Source organism: Camelus bactrianus, chromosome 5, assembly GCF_048773025.1.
Source record: "Camelus bactrianus isolate YW-2024 breed Bactrian camel chromosome 5, ASM4877302v1, whole genome shotgun sequence".
In the NCBI taxonomy this organism is placed as follows: domain Eukaryota; kingdom Metazoa; phylum Chordata; class Mammalia; order Artiodactyla; family Camelidae; genus Camelus; species Camelus bactrianus.
The window spans coordinates 35,439,277-35,463,372 of NC_133543.1; the positions used below are offsets into that span (position 1 = coordinate 35,439,277).

At 36.9% G+C, this 24,096-nt stretch overlaps 1 protein-coding gene across 10 annotated transcripts in view; it reads left to right on the plus strand.

The window, feature by feature from the left end:
- The window catches only part of MBD5 (methyl-CpG binding domain protein 5), a 330,231-nt gene extending 309,464 nt beyond the window's left edge, over window positions 1–20,767 (plus strand). For 8 of the 10 annotated variants that reach the window (XM_074363612.1, XM_074363613.1, XM_074363611.1 and 5 more), the window contains 3 exons: window positions 6,201–6,274; window positions 17,188–17,263; window positions 20,161–20,767. In XM_074363612.1, coding sequence (XP_074219713.1) covers window positions 6,201–6,274; window positions 17,188–17,263; window positions 20,161–20,232 — 222 coding nt within the window. In that variant the 3' untranslated portion in view covers window positions 20,233–20,767. Of the gene's footprint in view, window positions 1–442; window positions 6,143–6,162; window positions 6,275–17,187; window positions 17,264–20,160 lie in introns of those variants that run through there. The other 2 variants (XM_074363617.1, XM_074363616.1) reach the window with 2 other exon arrangements.
- The last annotated feature ends 3,329 nt before the right edge of the window (window positions 20,768–24,096 follow it).

A 24,096-nucleotide genomic window follows, 5' to 3' on the forward strand; every position in this document is an offset into this window, starting at 1 on the left:
GATCTTGGCACAGTATTAAGAAATTCTTGGAAAGGACAATGACTTCCTCTGGCATTACACCTATACACTATAATGTACAAACATTTTAGGCCTATGCAACTGTGAGAGGAAATGGTATTCTTTATGTATTTATTTCAATAATTATTTTAAAATAGGAAAAATATTTTTTTCTAAAATATATTTTGTAATCAACATCTGCCATCCTTGATCTTACATTAACTAGCCTAAAAGAGTTGACTCTCGAGTAATAACCAAAAAATAAAATTCTTATTTTTTTCTGAGTAGATCATTTTTACTCCTTTTGAAAATTGTCCCAGTGGTCTTTATATTTCATTGGTTTTACATTCAATGTGTATTCTGACTTGAGCCAAATTTTGGAAAGTATTTCTATATTGGCTCTGAAATGTTTCCTTTCAATGAAATGTTTATTGTTTTTGGACAGGTAAAGACATCTCCTGATTACCCAGAAAAGTTCTACATTTTGGTTCAACCTCACCTGATTAAATGAAGACATGTTTTTAAAAGCAATGGGTAGGGTACTCCTTCTCTGGACTTACACTTTGACTTTTTTCCACAGTTATATTTGGCAGGTAGAGATAAAAGTAGCTCTTTGAATAGTCATTGAGGACATTATTAAAACTCATACCAAATTTATTTGGGGACAATCACTATATATCAGCTCAGTATCACACGATTGTATGGAGTGAAACCAAAGACAGCTTATACTTGCATTCTGGGGATGTGTAACTTAAGAAATTGAGCCTAGGAACGAAATTTGGGTGGTATACCCTCTTGTGATGTTTAAACATTTTAATTTGCAGAACATTTTTTCTGGGTTTGATTGTCAGTGTTAGCTATTTGTATTCTTTGGTACCTATATTCTCTGTTGAAAGTGTTCTTTGTGTATTCCCTTTGCCTTATGTATTTTCTTAACCTCTGCTGGAAATGAATTCTTTTCTCTAAACCCAATCAATATCCACAATACTGGGGCTGTGTTTTGGCTGGTAGGGTGGCAGGGGCTATCAGTGCTCTGTAGCAACAGAATCTCTTTCAAAAGGGAGCAAAATAGTTTTTGGAAAGTAATAAGCAAGATGATATCCGGGCAAAGTCAGTGCCTGATCAAAATTTGAACAGTAATAAGAAACTAGGTAATATCAAAAATGTGAATATTAAGGAAAAGACTAAAGTGATAAACTGAGTACAAAGCTTATAGGTTAAGACTGTAAACTTTAATAAATTGTGGAATACTGTGAACTCTTTTTCTTCTTGAGCAATATTAATGAGGAAAAGAAGGAAAAGGAGGCCTATCTCCTTTCATATATAACTGAGACCAAGCACAGAGTTCTTGAGCTTGTCAATGCGGCTTTCATATGGTTAGTAGTAAATGGAATTTCAGGTGTGAGGCAAATACACGCTCCTGTTACATGAACTTTTATACAGTGTGTCTTGAAAAATATGAATTTATTCAAAGCATTTAATTCTATTTATGTGCTGTGGATTAATATGAAATTTGCTGTCAAATTTAGAATAGATTTACTCTAGTCCTGTAGTATAGTTCTCTAGTACTTAAAAACACTGCTATCCAAAGTGAAAAAGAAAGGAAGCATGTGCACACACACACACACACACACAAAGCCTCAGATAGTGCCACTGACTAAAATTGTAATAATGTGGATTTGCTTAGTCCAGTTGGAAAAAGTGTGATTCACTTTACAGATTTTTCCTTAAGTACTCTTGTTGGAAAATTAGATTCATCCTTTCTGTCACAGGTGAGTCAAATTTTTACCTCAAATTATTTATCATTCATTTCCATACTTGTGAAAATATTGAAATATTGCACTTATCAGGACTTTTTCAGCTTGAAGACTAAAATATTTACTGTTTAATAAATGTTTGATAATAACAAACCTAAAAAATGCCTCATATTTGCTTACTGCTTCAGAACTGCATTTTCCAGACTTTAGCTCAAGTTGCATGTTACTTATACTGAGTTAAAATTTTTAAAATTTATTTACTCATTTATTATTCATTCAACAAATATTTTTGACACAAATTATATACTAAGCACTATTCAAGCCGCTTGCAAATAACTTCTAGTCTTATTCTAAGATATGATATACGTGAAATCATAGGCATAGTGTTTTTGTATTTTTCTAGTATAAATTTGTATGAATATATAACTATTAAAAATGTTTAAAGATCTATTCATGTTCTGCCTATAACAATTTCACATGCCACTGGGGGCACTTTGGGAAAGACTGCTGTGGTGTTTCTAAAGCACCTTCATATTTATTATCTTTTTAGATCCTCTCAATGACCCATAAACATGTGCACAGTTATTTCCATTTTACAGATGAGAAAACTGGAGCTCAGAGAAGTGGCATCCCTGAGGACACGAATCGCAAGCGGTTAAACCAGGCCCCAGTCCTGGCCTCCTAGCTCTAAGCTTAGTACTCTTTGCATGATACCATTCCCCCAACAACAGGAGCTGGTGGCATTGTAGAGTTGGGTGGGGAAGTGAAGACTGGAAAGGGGAGACTGAAGTCAGCTGTTCTGTCTCTGTTCTGAAATCTGCGCAGTGGCTGTGCTCCATCCTCTGACCTTTGTGTGACAGCTTTGCCTCAACGCCCAGTACCAGCAAAGTAACGACCGAGAGCTTTAATCCTGTTATCAGGGATTAAAGCCTGCAGGGAATTTTGACATCATCTCTAGTTAACGGGCTCTATTCAAAAGTGATCTAGGCTCTTTGATCCAGGTTCTTCTAATATATATTATACCTTGCTTTCAGAGGGCCCATTTGGCTCTCTGAAATGTTTGTGTCTCCTTTTGTTATTGACTTCCTTCTAAGGATATACTCCATGCTACTGTGCTGACTCTAAATCAAACTTAATTAAATTACTGAATGTTTAATATGTGCCTTATGAACAAAATAAGTAACCAAAGATTCAGACTTGTTCAGAAAACTCTTAGACTTTCACCATATAACAATGTTTGGCTTTATAGGTGTGCTTCTAGCTCTGCTGAACAGGCTATAGGTCTATTTATGTCAAAGAATTATTATATCTCAAGAATCTGAATGAAAGAAGGGATTTAGGAGTGAAAAAATATTCAACATGTGTAAATTTATTCATGAGGTAATGTATGAGCTGAAAGTACATATAGATTCTGGGTATCTTTTTCTAATTCTTGAATGACACATGTGCAAAGAGTTATCCCATGATAGCCATTACTGTTAGCATCATCGTTACTAGAATGAGAATATGTTGACAGATTATGAGTAAAGATACGTTATAAAGTCCTCTCCCAATTTCTCACCAAGACAGGAATCAAATAATTGATGGAAAACTTCTAATTTGTGGATGGATATAGAAGAATATAAGATTATTAAATTACAGATTAAAATAGTGTTTTAAATTACTTGCTCATTCAGTATAAGTTTTATTTAAAAATACATGTATGTATTTAATCTTTTTAATGTTATATTTATGTATTTGATTCCCAGTGCTTTCTTCATTTCCAAGTTAGCTAAGTAATTTATGAGGGAGTTTTCATTAAATCATAAAATGTGATTTCTGTTTGACTAGAAATTTAAATTTTTTGGCTCCCTGATACCTTTTGCAGAGAGGTATCTTTAAAGACTTTCTTGAATATTGTGTAAGTGCATGAATAGTTCCCCAGAAACAGCACACACTTTTCATGTATTATATTTCACAATAGAGAAGAGCACTAAAATTCTGAAACCAAATAAACTAAACGTTTACCCCTGGATATGTGTGATCTTGTCATGTCAGAAATACAGACTGATGAGTATCTTATTTATATTTAGTTTCAGAAAGCACCATTATTGCTTTCTCTTTCAAGGTCATTGAATCCTTTATAAATAATATAGTTTATTAGGAGAGTACCTGAGAGCCTTAGAGGCATATTTAAATGAAGTTATGGTAGAGAATTAGTTCAGAAAAATCACCAGAAAATTATCCAAGCATGAAAAATTTGTTGAAGATAAATTTGAGCAAGTATCATTTAAATTTCTGTTAAAATATACTTGGATTTAAAATAACTTGACCTAATTTTTTGAATATGTGTGTGCATAAATATATATATGCATGTATAGATGTATGTATGTATGTATACACACACACATATATTATGTATATTTCAAAGTATATTGGAGTTGACACAGTGAAGAGAGACCTGAGTTTCAGTGTTGGCCATGTTACTTAACTCACTTAGTCCTACCTGTAAAATAACAAAACAATAGTAGTTTGCAGTATTACTACATTAAATAATAAGACAGTGCCTTCTACATAATAAATGCATAAGTAATGTTTTTACTGCTCCTATTCCTTACTTAATTAAAAATAAAAATAGACAATTTAAAAAAAATAGTTTGACCTAACTTAGTTTTTTAAAATTGAGACCAAAAGTGTATGTTTTCGTTGGGGTGCGTTGCTTTGTTTCACTGTGAATCTGCTTGCTTTTGCTGGCATCAGTCCCTTCTGAGATCGCTCAGTACACCAGTTTGTGTCTAATAGGTTATGTTACAGGGGAGCTTTCTCCTTGCTGCCAAGAAAGCAATTTAAATATAAGTGGAATTAGCTATAAATTACATAAATGTAATGTGCAAAATATCTTTCATATTCTCTTTGTGTGAGTGAATACAAGCTGAAATCTCATTTCTAACATGAAATGTGAAAATGTATCCAGGAACTTTTTTTTAAAACAACACATGGATATATTTATTTTACTTAAGCTTTTTCAGTCATCCCAGTAAGATACTTCATCACTCCTGTAGAAGTGTTATTGGAACAAAGTTGTCTCTTGTCTCCGGCATACAATAGATTGGGTATCCCCAGTGAACTTTTGTATATATTTGAATCCTTTAAGATAAAATATAAAAATCATAAAAAGGAAAGTGTTTCTACTATTTGACTGTTTTTTCTCATTGAATAATTAGAAATGCTTGCTTTCAGACTTGATAATAGAAACCCTTTGTTAATCATTACTGTGTACTAGATTTGAAGGGGTCAAAGAAAAATTATTTATAAATGATGCTTATGAGTCAGGAAGAGTTAAAGAGAAAGTTACTAATTTCCTTACTTATTAGTGTATATTTTCTTACCCATTAGGCATTTTGGCAACCTCTGAATTTTTATATAAAAGTAGTGTAGGGGCGGGGGAAAATTGGGTTAAGAGATGGGGGATTTTGAAGCTGTATTTATACAGCAAACAGTACTGTTTCTACTTAGATTGTGTGTGTTTTTTTTAAGATCAGTTAAAGTAGCAGTGTTTTTGTAAGTGTGTTTTTATTCACAAATTATGTACAGGTTTTACTATTTATTAATTGTTTTTCTTAGAAGAAATGGCTTTAAGAACCATGATAGAGATTACTGGGGGCAGGTAGCAAAGACTGTACCTCCCCTCCCCCACAAAACCTCCAGCCACCACTTGGTGGTGCACTGTGATGGGGTAGCAGGCATCACACGGTGTTAAAGCAGGATGGGGGAGAGGGTGTGCCCATCAGGTGCAGCAACACTCTCCTCCCCCATCATTAAGGACTCTGCATGGCCCACTGGCCCCTCTCATTTTCTGGCCTCTGCAGAGCCTGATACATACTAGGTAACACTAGCTGCTCTGTGCTTGGCTAAGTGTTCAACGTGACTTGTGCATTTTAATTCTCACAGCAATCCTAGGAGGAAGATAGGTACTATTGTCCTCATTTTAAAGAGGAGGAAACTGAGGCTCAGGAAATTGAAGTGTTCTATTCATGCTAGGAAGTGAGGAGTTCGGATTCAGACTTCCATCTGCTGGCTCCAAAGCCCACCCCCTCCACTAACCACTGCTCTTGTCCATCCCTGATGGAATACAGATTTGCATTTGCTGAGTATCAGGCAGTGGAGAAAGCCAACCAGCATCTCTGACTTAATGTGATTTTGTGAATTGGTTATTTAAATTCCAAATTTTATACTTAAAAACATTATTTTCAAAATGTTGACAACTTGAAAGCCCAACAGTTTGGTGTTGCAGCCTGGAGCCATGGAGTCAACCTCTGCTCAAGCAAGGACAAAACATTTGACAGGGCAGTGAAATTTAAACCTCCTTTCCCCCAGTGCAGCACCTGCTTGTACAGCAGGAAACTAAAAACAGTGTTAACAATTGCAGGTCTGGTAATGTGGTTTGGTCTTCATGCCTTCACTCAGGTGGAGCCCGAGAAGTTGAAGACACTAACAGAAGGTTTAGAAGCCTACAGCCGAGCCCGGAAAAGGAACAGAAAGTAAGCATTATTTCTTTTTTCTCCATTTTATTTTTCAAGGGTATAATTTACTGATTTGTCTTCAAAGGGACAATGGAAATCTCATTGATTTTGTCCATCATGGGTCCTGCCTAAGTACAGTTTAATTGTATCATGCCAGAGGACCATTATAGATGAATTAGCTATTACAGAAAACATTTTCTTAACAGTTTATACTGTGTGTGGGATTTCCCTCCTCATCAGCTCTTTCCTTACGCCCTCTGTCTCCATCCGTCTCATTTAGTGGGAAAGAAAATATGATTAATATTCTCAACATGCAGCAATTAAATAGGCTCTGAAAATGTAGCAAGAGTCTAGCCCTTTGTAATTCAAATACATCACAAAGGGGGAGTACCTCCAAGTTGTACACATGGGAATAATTTTGGCAGATTAACTGTTAGTCAAAGTGATGGTAAATAATTATTTTTTTCTTGGAGCAGGGCCTTCTTTGGAATGATAGCAAGAAGTTGAACTTTGGGACATTAATATTCTTCAAGTTTTTTTAGATCTTTTTATTCTGAGTAAATGTAGTATGGACAAGTAGATAATGTTTGAAACACAATTTCTACTATAATACAATGTAGTTTTATCTATCATAACTATTATTTTAGAGTAGGGAACTATAAATACACTTCTATATATGTACAAGGAAAGTTATTTAAAATATATATATATAAACAATGTATCTATTCAGTTACTATAATTTTCATATTACCAAACATATGAGAATTATGAGATCATAATGGCTAGTAGTGTATCTTGTGTAAGGATTTATATAATGATAATAATATCTATTAAAGGGCATTCTTTATCTTAGTGATGTCTTCAGTAATTCTTGCCAGAGGTAAAATTTTCAACCTGAACAATCTTGAGGAGACTCTCTTCACTGTCTCATAAAAAGATGCCAGCTGTGAGGGGAAAACTCCTGTGTCCCTATGTTCAGGACTCCTTTGGAAAGTAGCAAGTTGGCACAATTTTGGTGAGGGCCGAAGCACCAGATTCGCTATAGATCTGACAAGAAACACAGTGAGGCAAGTCCCCTCTACTCTGACTGAAGTGGCACAACGCAGAGCTTAGTATTAGGATAAAGCCTGTAAAATTAATACAAGGTCCGGATGAAAGGAGAGAAATTACCTACATCACAAAATTGCAATGGGCTATTTGCTATTGTAGAATATTCAATACTACTTGTTTATTTGACATAAAAGATTCCTAAAATCTTTCCTCCAATGAGATATGCCACTTAGCTGGATTATGTGTGATATATCCAAAACTGTTGATAACACAAAAATGAAATATTCCTCCAAATATTTGGATATACTGCCTTGAAGTGAACTATATTTTCCTCATCAGTTTGCTATTAAGCAACTTCTGAAAGGTAATGAGTAACAAACAGCAATTTAAATATCTTTTCTTCAAAGCCAATTTACTATTTGTGGTGATTTTATATGGGTCCTAAGTGGCATTATCTAAAGGAATTCTCATGGAACCATGAACTTAGAGTACGGATTGGAGAGGTAAAAGACAAAAATATTAAGCAAAGCAGCTTTATTTATTGTACCATTGTCTAAGTAGATTGACTTGCCTTGTAAATACCTAATAGAATACATATTACATGTACGATTTAAAATCCGTTATTTTATCCTCCCAATCAAAGATGGACCAGAATTACTGAACCCATTTATAGATGAGGACACTCAGACACAAATAGCTTAAATAATTGTTGAAGATCACAGAAGTGATGAATGATATGTTGAACCCATATGTTTAATCATCTGTTTATTCCCCAATTCAAAGAAACTAACAAAGCAAAAATCTATGCCAGTCAGGCACAATGCTATAATCCCTGTACTTCACTGTTTACTGAAGGAGGCAGTTCTAGAAACAAATAATTAAAATGTTAAAGTTATAATGACAGGAATATGTATAGTGTATTTTGGGGTCATAGAAAAGTGGCATTAAACTCGGGTCAAGGAAGATTTTGTAGAGGAGATGATACCGAGCCAAGCCTTACACATTACATAGGTATTAGCCAGACAAAGGAAACAAGGGTCAAGATGATGTGGGGTGGACTAGCCTTTAGATGAGATCAGCAGTTGGATTTGGAGGACTTTAAAGTGTCAGACAGGAAATTGTAAGAAGTGCAGCCAAAGGTGTAAGCAGGAGACAGATCCTGAAGGGCCTAGGAAGGCCTCATAAGTCCCTTTATCTTATTGGAAGTGCCTGAAGAGGGCAGGGGGTTGAATTTTCACTTTAGATATGGCTGTAGGGAGGATAAATTTTAGGGGAGCAAAATTGGAGACAGGCACATCCATTTAGGAGGCAGAAGATAAGGGAGGATGAGGACTCAAACCAGGAGGGGAGCAATGAGAATGGAGAATGAGTGCAGACAGGAAATATTTAGTAGGTAAAACTGACAGAACATCACCATGATTGGTTGGAATGTGAAGAAGAGCAAGCAATCAAGGACAGTTCTCAGGGGTTTAGCTTGGGTGACTTGGTGGGTAGTGGGAATGCTGAAATGGGGAACACAGGAGAGTTGAGTGTAATGTGAGGTACCTGTGATCCCACAGGCACAAGTCTGTAACTGGGAAGAAGTGGTATTTGATTATGTAAAAATGACTGCAGTCGCACAGAGATACTTTGACTAATTTGAACAGTGGGCTAAGGATTGAATGCTGGGACATTTGAACATTTACTTCAGATATTGAAGGAGATGGGACTAATGATCAGAAAGGAGGAGGAGAATCAGGGGTAGGGAAGTAGTGTGTCAAAAGCCAGAGACGAAGAATTTCTGGGATGATGGAATGATCAACAGAGGTCCAGTAAGACAGATCTAAAACATCTCCATTGGACTGGGCAATTTGGAGGCCATTGGTAATCTCTTGAAAACAGTTTCTGGTAGAATATAAAAGTGTAGAGTTTCCAGTAGAGGTGTAAAAACAAAGTGGACATGGGTTCAAGAGTGAATAAGAAGGGCGTAGAGAGAGTTGATACAGATTATTTACTCTTCTTTCTACCCTTAATGTGCAAAGTTCCTGAGGAATAACTGGAAGAATTTTTGATATATTAGAGAGTTGACTACTTTTGTAGATTAAGGGGGAAAGGAGAAAGAAAGACTAAGAAAAGAAGGTGGCATTTGCAACAAGGCAGTTAAAAAGCTGGTTTTTGACCTGAGTTCAAATCCTGTTTCCATCACTACATAGCTGTGTGTACCCTTGGATATGTTGTTTAACCTCTCTGAGCCTAAATTCTTCATTTCTCAAATAGGCATATTGATACCTACTTCTTAGAAATTTTATGATATAAATAATATAAAGAGAACTTTAACAAAGTACTTGGCACATGGTATTTAATAAACAGTAATTTTTATTGTAAAGATATAGGTGAAACAAACAAAATTGTCACATATTTTTGCCAGTTGAAACATTCTATCACCATAGTAGATGTTTAGAGCATTTTATGTAGTCATTTCAACCCTCAATATCCTACAATCAAGCTGTACAAAATTAATGTATTTAAAGTGATATGCTTATTACAGCCTAATCACAAAAGAAATACTAACATATTTATTAAAGAATTACTCAGGGTCATTTTGTACTTAAAAGAGGAAATAACTTCATTAAAGAAAAAGTTACATACCTTTTAGATATGATTTTCATTTAAGTGAGTATCAAATCTTCTCTCTATATGTACATATAAATATACTCAGTAACCTGATTTTTATGAAGCTAGAGAGTGATAAAATGATAAGATAAATCACACTTTTACTTTAAAACCAAGAAATGATATTTAGTGTATTAAATTTTCTTCATTTTTAATTGAAATATTGTTGATTTGTAGTATTATATTACTTTTAGGTGTACAACATAGTGATTCAATATTTTTATAGATTAAAATCCATTTAAAGTTATTATAATATATTAGCTCTATTTCTTCTGCTATATATTATATCCTTGTATCTTATTTATTTTATACCTAGTAGTTTGTACATCTTAATCCTCGTCTCCTATCTTGCTCCTTACCCCACCCTCTCCCTACTGGTAATTACTCTCTGTGTCTAGGAGTCTGTTACTGTTTCTTTTTCCTTGGCTGAATGCTGTGGCTAGGACTTCCAGTACTATGTTAAATAGAAGCGGCAAGAATTGGCATCCTTGTCTTCTTAATGATTTCATTGGAAAATCAGCTCTTCACTGCTGAGTATGATGTTAGCTGTGGCTTTGTCATAAATGGCCCTTATTATGTTGAGATATATTACTTCTGTACCCATTTTGATAAGAATTTTTATCATGAATGGATGATGAGTTTTGTCAAGTGCTTTTTCTGCATCTATTGAGATAATTGTGCTTTTTTCCCATCTTTCATTTTGTTGATGTGGTGTATCATATTGACTGATTTGTGAAAATTGAACTATCCTTGCATCCCTGGAATAAATCTCACTTGATCATGCTGTATGATCCTTTTTCAGTCTGATTCTGCTGACTTTAGGGTTTGTTCTTCTTCTCCTAATTCCTTTAGGCGGAAGGTTAAGATGTTTATTTGAGATTTTTTCTTGTTTCCTGAGGTAAGCCTGTATCACTGTACGCTTACCTCAGAACTGTTTTTGCTGCCTCCCACAGATTTTGGAAAGTTGTGTTTCCATTTTCATATGTCTCAAGGTATTTTTTGATTCCCCTCTTGATTCCTTGATTTCTTCATTGACCATTGATTTTTTTACTAGCATGTGGTCTAGGCTCCGTGTGTTTGTGCTTTTAGCATTTTTCTTCCTGTAACTGATTTCTAGTTTTATACCATTGTGATCAGCAGCATATAGATGGGTCTTGTCTTTTTATCCAATCAGCCACCCAAAGTCTTTTGACTGGAGCATTTAGTCCACTGATATTTAAAGTAATTATTATATTTTAAAGGAGGTACTGGGGATTGAACTCAGGACTTCATGCATGCTGAGCATGTGCTCTACCACTGAGATATACCCACCCCACTAAATTTTTTAAAAAAGTAATTATTGATAGATATGTACTTATTGCCCTTTGTAGTACTTGTTTTCTAGTTGTTTCTGTAGTTCTTTCCTGTTCTTTTCTTCTTCCTTTAGTTTCTTCCCTGTAATTAGATGGTTTTCTTTAGTGGTATGCTTGTGTTCCTTTTCCTCTTGTTTTTGGGTACTTATTGTAGGTTTTTGATTTGTGGCTACCATGGGGTTCATATCTGTTGACCTATAACTATATCTGTTTGTTGGAAATAGGTAGTCCTTTCAGTTCAAACACATTCTAAAAGATCTACATGTTTTACTCCCTTCCTCCATACGTTGTGTTTTTGATGTCATGTTTTTACATCTTCATGTTTATCCCTTTACTGAGGATTGTAGTTATACATGATTTTACAAATTTTTGTCTTTTAATCTTCATAATAGTTTATTTAAATGATTAATCCTTAGCCTTTACTAATGAGATTTTTTCCTTTCCTATAGATATTTACTTCTTGTTACAGCCTTTTCTTTTCTCTTTAGAGAAGACGGTATAACATTTCTTTAGGGTTGGTTTAGTATTTAGAACTCTTTTAATTTTTGCCTTTCTGAGAAGTTTTTTATTTCTCCTTCAATTCTCAATGATAACCTTGCTGGGTGGAGCATCCTAAGATTCAGGTTTTCCCCTTTCAGCACTTTGAATGTATCATGCCACTCCCTTCTGGCCTGCAAAGTTTCTGCAGAAAAGTCAGCTGATAGCCTTATGGGGGTTCCTTTGTATATGACTCTGCATTTTTCTCTTGTTGCCTTTAGAAATCTCTCTTTGTCTTTAATTTTTGCCATTTTAGTTATGTCTTGGCGCGGATCTGTTTTGGTTCATCTTGTTTGGGACTCTGTGCTTCCTGTAGCTGGAAGTCTGCTTCCTTCTTCAGGTTCAGGAAGTTTTCAGCCATATTTTCCTCAAATATATTTTCTACCCCTTTCTCTCTTTCTTCTCCTTCTGAAACCCCTATAATGCGGATGTTAGTATTCTTGATGTTGTCCCAGAGGTCTCTTAAACTATCAATTTTTAAAAATTGGTTTTTCCTTTTGCTGTTCTGATTGGGTGATTTCCATTATTTTATCTTCCAGATCACTTATCCATTCTTCTGTATCACCTAGTCTGCTGTTAATTCCTTCTAGTATATCTTTCATTTCAGTTATTGTATTCTCCAGCACTTCCTGGTTCTTTTTTATATTTTATAGTTATTTGTTAAAATTCTCACTGTGTTCATCTATTCTTTTTCCAAGTTCAATTTGCATTTTTATTATTATTACTTTGAACTCTCTATCAGGTAAATTATTTATCCCTGTTTCTTTGGGGTTTTTTTCAGAATTTTTTTTTCCTTGTTCTTGAAACATATTTCTCTGTTTTCTCATTTTGTTTAACTTATTCTATCTCTGCGAAATTAGGTGAAACAGTTACCTGTCCTGGTCTTGAAGGTGTGTCCGTGTGTGGGAGCATACCTTTGTAGTCTGCATGTAGCCAATGGCTTTGGTAGGGGAGCAGGATCTGAAGTGAGCACTGGCTGCACCTTTCCCCAGGGTGTGTTGGCAGCTACCACCTGGGAGGAAGACTGGAGCTGAAGGCACTAGAGCCAGAACCAAGTGCAAGCTAGGGTTTTTTCTTTGGTCAGTGATTAGTTACTGCCCTATGAAGGGTGAGGTTGAAGCCTGAGGAGCTGAAACAGGAGCCCTGAGGGAGCTGAATTTCTCCCAGGTGTGATGGTAGTCTCTGCTTTGGTTGGGGTTATGGCTGGGTCCTGAGGGTTTGGGGCTGCACTTCTGTATTGGTTTCATTTCTTCCCCTGATGTGCATGCCTTAGCTAGAGATTGGGCCAGGGCTTGAGGGGTTGGTGCCACACAACTGAGCAGGTTTTGCCAATGGCTGCCTCTTCTCTGATCAGAGTCAGGGCCAAGGTCTGTGCAGGCTCCATCCCTTCTAAGCGTGTGCACTCTCATTGGCAATGGCAGCCTCCGCCCTAGTGGAGAGCAGTGCCAGAGCAAGAGAAGCTGGAGCAGGAGCCCAGTGCAGGCTGGGGAGTGTGCTGGGGTGATCCTGGCAAGCCAGCCAGAGCCCTGGGCTGTTTCTAATCTGCTGCCTCCTGTCTGTGACTGGGGGTGGTAAACAAGTCTATGTGTGCTCTCTTCAAGAGCAGAGTCTTGGTTTCTTACAGCCTTCCAATAAGCCCCTCTTGTTTTTGAACCAGCTAAGGAAGCTAATCTTCCCAGTGTCAGATGCCAGGGCTGGGGTGCCTAATATATGGCTTGAACCCTTTGCTCTCCAAGGAGGATCTAGAAGTCTGTGACATCTCCCCTCTTCTGAGTCCCCCACTAGGGGTGCAGGTCCTGGCCAGATAGCTCTTCTTCTCTTCCTGCAAGACTCCATGTGGATCTTTCTTTATAGCCTTGGTTTTAGGAGAGTCATTCTGCCAGCCTTCAGGTCATTTTCAGCGAGAGTTGCTCTACATATAGTTGTATTTCGGATGTATTTGTGGGGGAAGGTAAGCTCAGTGTCCTCCTACTCCACCACCTTGATCTCTCACGTGTTATATTTTCTTAAATCTGCATACTTTCTCTACGGATTAGGTTTTAGAATCTAAGATTTTTGACATTTAGTTCTCATCGCAATTTGTTCTGTCCTACACGAAGTGAGTTGCTTAAATTCTGAACTAATAGTATAGAGCAGTATGCAATTTCTCATTTCCCTCTTATTTCTCATACACGTTCACAGATGTGTACCTGTTTTTTTAATTAATGAAGATAAGGATAATGTGTGACAATATAGGCACTGAAGTTGGGAAGTGGCAATTAGCTCCATTAATAACTAGAAATGTGATTATATGAATGTCTATTGCTTAATCAAGTAGGTTTTAGAGTGTCCATTAGTAAAAATGTTTATTATTAAATGTCCATGGGGAAGAGAAAATAGAAGAGACTCCACAAGGACGCCCTCTGGACTCGAAGACTGAATTCTGACTGATTACTCATTTCATGAACTCACGGAGCTTTTTCTTCCTCTTCTAAGCTCATTCTCTCCTGACTTGACGAGCTGGGATAAAAACTGGTATGCAGACTTGCCATCTGGGAGAGTCTCTCTTTACCTCCTGATTCTCATGATGTATTCATGTAATTTCATGCCCCACGTCTCTGTATTGATTCTCTCTTCCAAAAGTAGTCATTTCCCCCTCTAATAACTCCTTAAGTTTGTTAAAGGAAAAACATTATACTAATTATCTTAAATTAGCACAAGGTGTTTATGAACATTTTAAATATCTTGTTGAAGAATGAAATCACGAACTCCTAAAATGTTATTTATTCATTGAACAATAATGTTGAATTATTTTTATATTTTAATGGTGATATTATTGCAATGTTTCATAGGCAGGGAAAAATTTTATGACTCTATTCATTACTTTTGAAAACTATTTGTAGTTAGATATCCATCTTCTTCATTATAAAATTATAATTGGTTTCACCAGTTCTCCCTGAAAAGTCATGAAGTATTGCATACAAACCATTGTTATGCCTACTTCATTGGATTATTATAAGGATTAAATGAAATAATGTATATAAAGATTTAACATAATTCTTGGCACATGTAAGATTTTCAATACACACTAGCTATTTTTAAAAAATTTTTGTTATTAAGGTAAAGGTGAGAGAACCAAGATTCTCTGATGGTTTTTCGCTGAAACATTTTACCTTTTTTTAGACATTTAGAACTTTTACATAGTCAATTTTAAACCCATAAGATATTGTAATAAAAATATCTTTTAAAACTTATGTTTATACTTTCATACGAATAAAAATATTTTATACAAATACAAAAGAAATAGTAAGGATAAATCTATATAGCACATTACACAAGGTGTAATATTGTCAAGCAACTAGGCAGTGTGTGATACTGTCGAGATCTTTGCCAAACAGCTCACAAAAGGGGTCCCAGCCCAACCCCAGTTCAGCAGAGTCCTGGGACTGGATTCCTACCCAGTCACCCAGTATCATGCTTAACTCCTCATTGGGAAAATAACTCAGACCGACTCCACAAGAATCCCAGAGCCCCTTAAAACTAGAATGAGTAGATAAATAAAAGATAGTATGTAAATAGATTATATCAACTTGGACAGTGCTCAAAAATAGCAGTAAAAGGGAAAGAGATAAGTTACAGAATGGTCAGCCTATCAGGACACCTTTTGTGTGTATATAGATAGAAAACACATAGAAGACAATACTAGGAACTGTTCATGGATATACCATATAAAATATAAAAACACACTAAAAGCATACACAACACAGTTTGCCTTTGGGGAGGAGAGTGGGGAAGAATGAGACTAGGAATTAATAACAAATGGGAACTTCAGCTTAATTTTTAATTAAAAAAGAATGAAAGGAAGTACGTAATTTACTAACAGTTTTTTCTTGGAAGTGGGTTTGGTAGAGGTTGCTAATTTATTCTATGTACTTTTCTGCATTGTTTATATTTCTAAAAGTAAGTGGGAAAAACATAACAGCTAGAGGCTGGTTTACAGGCCAACAAAAGGTGGTGGGAAGCAACTGGTGCTGCATCGCCCTTTTAATTTAGTTAAAACCAATGTATTTTTCCTTTCAGTTAAACTGACTTAAGTGCACGTATGTTTCCCAAAATATAGAACTGTTATGTTAGCTTTAGACAAATATTTTTTTTAGTAAATATGTGGAGAATCCACGATGTACCTAGCAGTATACCACTCAGATTGTACACAGAAAGTAAATGTATGAATTGTCCAGTCCTGGTGTATGAGGGGGGAAACCTGGGGAGGGCTGTGGTAAACCAAAAGGCCTCATCTGAAAGCATTCCACTAAAGTTCAAATGTTTTTAAACACGATGTGAGCCAATCTAAATGGGAGTGCGAGCCAGATTCTTCCACAACTGCAAATTTCCAATTTCCATGTAGATGCTGGGATAGGACTTAACTCTTGAAAAGCCATGCTAACAGCCTGTTTTGGAAAGGTTTACCTCTGCAGCTTTTCTGGTAATTGTCATGACAAGATAAATGAAACGAATCACCTTTGTACTCAGAATAATGGAGTAATTATTCATATGTATAAAGGAGGAAAAATTAGTTTGTTAGAATGGACTTAAATACAGAGATGGAGAGTGTGGATTTGCCTGATTTTAGTAATTAGTTCAGTGTCTTCCTAGGTGTAATTCTCAATAATGGCAGACGGTCCATGTGTGTAGCGGTACGGGTAATGTACGCTGAGTGCACAGAAAAGGCCAGACGAGGGATGGACATTCTGAGACTGTCATTCTTTATCTGCTCAAATTGTTGTCATTTTGGTTTGGGGGAAACTGGCTGAGCCTCGGGTGTAGCGAGTTAAGCTGTTTCCCACCTAGAATGAAAGCACCTCAGGACTTCAGCCTTCACTCCCTCAGCTCCTGAAGCCAGGAGCTCCAGAGAGGGCAGAGGGCGCTCCCTAGTGGCCAGAGCCTGCAGTTCAGCCCCTCCACCCTTCCTCTGGCCACACAGCCTGGCTGCCTGAGAGAGAAACAAGCCAGAACAAAAGGCAGTGCAGGGCCGGCTGGAATTGAGAAGGACAAGCAGCATCTACAGGAAAAGAGACCCATGGCCCAGCTTTCCTGCAAAAGCATGACTGTGGAAGAAGTGTATGGAAGGGGAAAGAATCCATTTTCCCCAGTTACGGGTTTACATTTTTCTGTAGTTATGTGACTTTACCATTAGTATTCAGTTGTGAGAATCCCAGTGTTTTGTCATCTGAATTGTGCAAATGTGAATATAAATTGACTTTCTCTCATGGAATTGGTACTTCTGTTTCCTGATTAGGGAATTAAATTGAGATTTTGTTTCTTCAATTTATTAATGTGGTATATTGTCTTCATTAATTCCAGAAGTGGAAAGCTAAATAACCATTTAGAAGCTGCTATTCATGAGGCCATGAGTGAACTGGACAAAATGTCTGGGAATGTAAGTTAATTTATTTTTCCATTATACTGTGTTTCTTTGAAACTAAATTGTATTATACTTTTTGGTAAAGTCTCTTAAATATTGTCAAGCAGCTCACGGAGCAATACTAAATTACTAGGCTCAAAAAAAGACTGATACCAGGAAAGATTAAAAATAACTTAAGAAAAAAAATAACCTAGTAGTATCAACTATGTATTTTTTCTGAGATAAGTAACTTTTTCCCCCTACATTAACATTCTTTTAAAATGTGAGCAGCAAATATTGAAGTTTAAATCACAGCTTTCTGCATGTGACTCTCGGAATAGCAGTGGTCATTATCGTCACCTAAATATTCAGTAATGTAAATTTCACTCTGTCCATAGAACTAAAAGGGAAATTGAACACAAGGTCAAGATCAAGAGTGTATAAATCTCTCATTTCCTTTCTACCATTACGTTTAAAAAAAGCATTTGGCACAAAATTCTGTTGTTAAATTATTTAACACTGTAACCTCTGGTTTTAAAGAAGTAGAGTTGACATTTTCTTTACATTTGTATCGAATGGGGCATGGAATAGTGTTGAATCTGAGAACTTCAATTATTATTCTCTAAATTACATATTGGCTAATGTAAACGCTCAAAATATAATTTTGGTAGTCTCTTAAAAAATGTGAATTATTGAAAGCTATTCAGCAATGAAAGGTAATTTCTTTTCCTTTTACTTAACACTGTGTTAACAAGGTTGAATCCTAACAAGCCATCCAGTGGCTATTGAATGACAGAGGTAAGTTCTGGATTCATAGAATGTTGGGACTGGTATGGGTTTCAGAGATTTTTGTGATCCAAACCATCATTTCAAAGATGAGCGAATTGAGGCCCAGAGAGATTAAATCTCCTGATAGAATTATAGGAAAAGTCTGGAGCAGGGATTATAAACTCAAGCAACTTCTAGGGCCAGGCAAACGATATCAATAAGTAAAATGAGTCAGGTGTAAGGAAATAGCAATTTGAGTGGATTGAGAAATGCCAGCTCAGATGCACTGGTCAAGGTAGGCTGCGCACCGACTCAGCCTTTTTCTCACTTGGGTCTGGTTCTGGTTGGAGAAAGGCTTGCCCCACACAGCCATCCAAGGGCCAGGTTCCTTCTCTATCTAGTGACCACCATTCCCTAGGGCCTCAGAGTGCTCCAGTATATCCTTTGCATCCAGCTCAGCAGGTGAGAGAAGAGTGTGTACACAGAGGACTGCCGGAATAGGCTTTATGGGCCAGACCGGGAAGCTCATCACTTCTGCTGACTCTCCCCTGGCCCGACCCAATCATGTGGCCTCCTTAACTCAAGGGGACTAGTCGTTGTCTTCTGCATGGTGCCTGCTCAGGAAGAGAAATGGGTTGGGCAAGCATCTCTCTAGTTTCTGCTTCAGGACACTCGGTCTTTGTGGCCAGCAGGCAGTCAGGAGTGATGGGGACCATGGCATCCTGGGGGTGTGCTGTCTCCAGGAGGAGCTTCCTGCTCCAGCAGACCTGAGCTGTGTGGGCATTCGTGCCAGTGTTGAAAGATCTTCCCATTTTTCGTAAGATGCTGAAAGTCTAGAAGTAAAATTTCTCATTATTTTAGTGTTGACAACTATTTTTTAAAATATGGCTAAATGGAATACCTTTCCAGGCCACATTTAGTCCACAGGTTGCTAATTTGCGGACCTGAATAAAGGCTTCTTTCCTCAATTTTAAAAAGGTTTCAGTTGGCTCTTTATCAGAGACTAGTGGTTTTAAGGAATGTATATGGAGGGGCTAGGAGGATGAGGCAGTTTGAAAAACTCATAGGTGTTATTTTTAAAATACATTTTTTAAAGGTTTCTGTATTTGACCCTGAATAGCAAATGGACTTTGCTGTTACCTAAACATTATCTTTAAAACATACAATTGAGCCAACTTGCAGTGGATCTCGAGAGCTGATTGTGCACATCTCTTCCTAACTTGGAGTTCTGTAGCTTGAAACTGGCCGTGGTGGAAATACTTATACCACAGAAATTGGCATGTGCTACAATGGGCTTGTGTCCCTCCACAGAGAGCTGGTTGTTAAGCATTTGCTACACCCCTGCCCTGGTGCCCTGGGCCCATCCTGCCTTTCCTGGGTCCTGACCTTGCCCCCTCCTATCGGTACCACAACAGTCATGATACAACGTGGGGCACCTGATCACCACGTGTCCTCTGCCTCTCAAAACCATACCTGCTGTCTGATACCTGGGAATCGAGTTCTGCTACTGTTCCACATCTGTTCAGTCTGATACACAGACCTAAATGCTGCTAGTTTCCGTGCTGGTATACGAAGACGAGCTGTATGAATTACTCTTCCCAGACTACACAAGCTCAGATTTGCCAACAGGTGGTGGTGCTATTCTGTTTTTCATCCTGATCCTTCTCATAAACAAACCTTCTTGGGCTGAGCTGTGTGTGTGTGTTTATAATCTTTGACCCTTCTTAGCAGTTAAAAAATATGTAAGGTGATGAAGTAAAGAAGGTATGTTTAGTATAGATTTAGCCACTTTTCCAGATGCTAGTGAAATTAATGACCCCGGGATCTCCGGTGAGAAAGGTCTTCTTAAATGTACGGCAGGGGTAGCAACTGCACCTCCCATGTCTCACAGTTTTTCCAGTTCCTCCTCTGTAGTCCACTGGATGGGAAGTCCACAGAGTTGCTCTGCTTATCAGTTTCCAAGAGTCCTCATCCTCTGTGGTGATTGTGGGCACACTGAGACCTGGGGTCTGGATAAATATTTTAAATGCCTCAGGATAGGATAGCAGGGATTGAAAATGAAAGCCAGAGTCTGTTCCCTACCCTGTTTCTTCATCACAAATCATATGGTGTTTATGATTTCAATCTCTGTTGTTGTTTTTTCACCCCTACCTCTTTATTTCCAGGTTCACCAAATCCCACAGGGAGACAGACAAATGAGACCTCCCAAACCCAAGAGGAGGAAGATCTCCAGATAACAGGGACTACTCCACCAACACGCAGTGTTTCTTAAAGGAATATGCACAGATGTATCTGTATATAAGTATTGATATAGCCACTGTTATGTCAATATTTATACTGTGGCAGATAGATACCACCACAGGGTGCTAAAAGATGATACCGTGATACAATATTTTTTTGATCAGGAAGGATAGTGAATGCTGGAAAACCAATCGGAATCCTGAATGATGAGAGTGATAAGTGGTCAAGAGATTACTGAGAAACTCTTTTTCTATAATACTAAAATTGTGATTATAAGAAATAGTCCAAATGTTTCTGAAGAATTTTCAGTGTTGTATATAGAAAATACAGAATTTCATGGTGATATCAGAAATGTAAATAATGTACAATATTGTCATGTACAAGCGTACCTAATGCACACTTTATCTTTTATTGTACAAAGAAATAGTGTACAAAATTCTTTGGTTTCTATGGAGTACACCTACCAGAGACTACCAGTGTAAAGTGATAAATAAAAATACAACCTAAATGCTTTTCTATGATAATGTAAAAGATGCTGTTTTTGTACTTAACAGCAGAGAAAAGGCATGATAATGTTATTACCTGAATTATGACATACACTGCACACCACTGAGTGTCCATTTATATTGTCTGTTTGGAATGAACCTTGCCTGGAAGTGCTGGACTTGATTTCGGGTGTCTAGGAAATCGAAACCTTGCAGATTTCTAAAGGGATGAGGGCTCACAGGTCTAAATTAAGAATTCAGAAACTGCAACCATTTGTTGCGTATTTTTTTTACCTAAGTTTTAAAGTAGAATAGGTTTTATATAAAAAAAACTTAGATGGGCTATTTTACTCAGTCATTTCTGTAGTTAACATTTGATAGCCACCTGTTGAACTAGGTAGCTTATGCTGGACCACCGTTGAAGCTCAGAGTTGAGTTTTCTTTTTTGCAGACCATCCCTGACAAGATAAAACTTTGTTTCCATACATGGAGGCAAAAGCTCCACTTTGAAACCATTATCAGAGGTAAGGTTGATTATAATTAATTTTTTCTGTAGTAGCAAAAGTAAATACCAATCATCAAAGAAAGTTTTATATCCACTCATCAGTATTACTTAGACCAGAAGTTAAGGTGGCTTACGAAATTATTAGCAATGGTAATTTTTTATCAGTATTATGTAACATATCAGATTTATTTTATTTAAATAATTATTTATACCATTAACAGATTCTTATATATATTAATGTGGCTGAAATGTGCAGGTTAAATCTATTAACCAAATTATTTATGTTATATTAAGTAAGGAAAAAAATGTGAAACAAATGTAGAGAGAAAATACTACATTGCAAGTATACAAACCTTAAACTGTGAGCCATTGTAAAGTACAAGGTTATTAATAAGAAACGTAGCACAATATAATTTTCCGTCTTTTTTCCACAGTTTTTGTGGTGGTGGTATAACCCTAGCTCCCAGGCAGTTGAGCCAAGTTTCAGGCCAACAGCCTGACTTCAATTGATGGATTGTCAAAGGAAGGGATCTGTTATCCCTTTATTCTTAGAACCATCAACCCGGCCTCCAAACCCTTGACCCCTCGGAGAGCACGGCCTCTTCCCCTCGCCTGGGGCTTACTCAGCAGCTTAATGCTTAAGGCCCTCCAGTGGCAGGCTCTGAACCCTCTAATGCCCACCACCTCCCTCTTCTTTTCTCTTGTCCGCAACCCCAAACTCCTCACTCCCGTGATGTAGCAGAGTTCCAGTAACTCAGGAAAAAGGAGACCAAGGTCATTCCTTCATTTGGTTTCTTGGGGCCACAGCACAGAGCACTCCATCTGGGCTCACTTTTGATATCAACGGTTCTTAGTTCTTCCCCCAGGTCTCCTGTGTCTCTCTGTCCTTTTCACTCCCACCCTCACTCCTACCCCCAAGACTGATGGAACGCAACCGGCTACACTGGGCTTCATGGCCTGGAGGCAGGAACCCTTCCTCCTGGGGGTAGGTTGAGTTTGTCTTTCATTTAATGGTGGGACTGCCTGCCTGTTTCTTCACACAGTCACCCCAAGTATTCTTTTGTGTACTTTAGTTGACGTATTTTTGTTGTAAGTTGATGTGGTTGGTATGTTTAAACCATTAGTGTTGTCCTTTTTTTTTTTTTTCCCAGCAATCTGCTTTTCTACTGTTTTGTCTACAGGGTGGTTTTTATTGACAGATTCCCAGCATATGCGTGTGTTTGTGTACTGGGTGTGTCTGCATATACATGGGTGTGTGTGTGTGTCAGTGTGTAGAATTTTTTTTAGCGTTTGCTTTTTTGTCTTCAGACTGAATTTGTGTCATCCAAGCCTTTTTTCTGATATTTTAAAGTTTGTGCTTCCCCACCCATGAATACTTTACATCAGTAGATCATGTAAAGTATGTTTGTGCCCATGATGTCACTGGCTGTTTATGGCTCGATGTGGGTGCAGGGTGTTGTTTCAGTCCACATGGGTGTTTTCCCCTCTCTTTTGTAGTTATATGGTTTCATGTAAGCAGTTAATGTAAATATTGTTAGCATTACAGGTCATGCAGTGCTGTAACATTTTTTTAAATGTTGCACCTACTTTACAATTAAAAACTTGGTCACTCACACTTGAATTTTGCCCATAGAGCCATTTCTTTCTCTTTGTATTAAAGCCAATTCATTTTTTAAAAGGAAGGCTAGCCCTTCAACATTAGCACATTTTTTATTTCCTAAAATAAACTTATTTTTTTCCCCAACAAATCTGAAGATGGAAACAGAAAGGAAAATTTTGCTCCTTTAAAGAAAGTAATAGTCCCTTTTGGAAAAGGAAATCTGATTTTATTTTTTGCCCTTTAATAGTCTTAGGAAGCACAAGGAGAATAAACTACACCTTTAAGTAGTTTTTAAAGATTATCTCAAATGAATGAGCACTAACTGAGCAGCTCTTGTTTAATTTGTCTTGTTTGTAGCATTAAAAGCAATCAGGGTTTTTATTTATTTAAGGAAACGTTTTTGGTTTGTACTTTTCAGCACCACTGTGCATGTAAATTCTCTGAGAAGAATATTCATTCCTTGTGATATCATGGGCCACTTTTAGTCTTTTATTTGAACCCTGACTTTGAGTTATTTGCTGTATCTGTTTTTTAAGTGAACACAACCTTCTTTTTTGAACATAACACTGCAGAATTTGGGTAGGAGTGGAGGGTGATTATTCTGCTTTCTATGAGTTTTATGAAGATTCTTAGCTGATTTATCCCATGAGGTAATTCTTTTTTCATTTCAGACCATGATAACACATTGTAGTTAACTTTGGTAATTTTCCATGCACTTTGCAATGTTCCCTTGTAAGTCACAAGTGGTTTTGCATTGAGATTTTAAAATCTAGGGTGCGTGTGACATTGCTCTTTCTGAAAAGAAAGCAAAGATTCTAGACCTTACCGAAAATCTGATATCTTGTTTATTTTGCCCATTTATGCCCAAGTGGTGTAATGCAAGACTCAAGACTTTTCAATGTTGTGTGTAGTGTAAAATGAGTTGTGCATTACTTGACTCGTTTGGGGACTATGAACAAGTTATATCAACCAGCCAGAACTGTAATATTGAATTAGTTTATCTTTTTCTTTCATTCACTCTATCACATTTGCATTAGCCAAAGAGATAAGAACATTAGTGATTCATATGTGTAAACAATCCAGAAGTGAACATGGGATCAGTAAGCCGAAAAGCAATAAACAACTCAAGCTTGGGAATCCTGCTAACAGTGGGGAGTCTGATACAGAAAAAATATATAAAAAGCATTATCTTCAAATATGAAAGATTAATTTGTATCTACTGTAAATATGTATTATCAGCCTATCTGCTTTTATACACACTGTGTGTGTA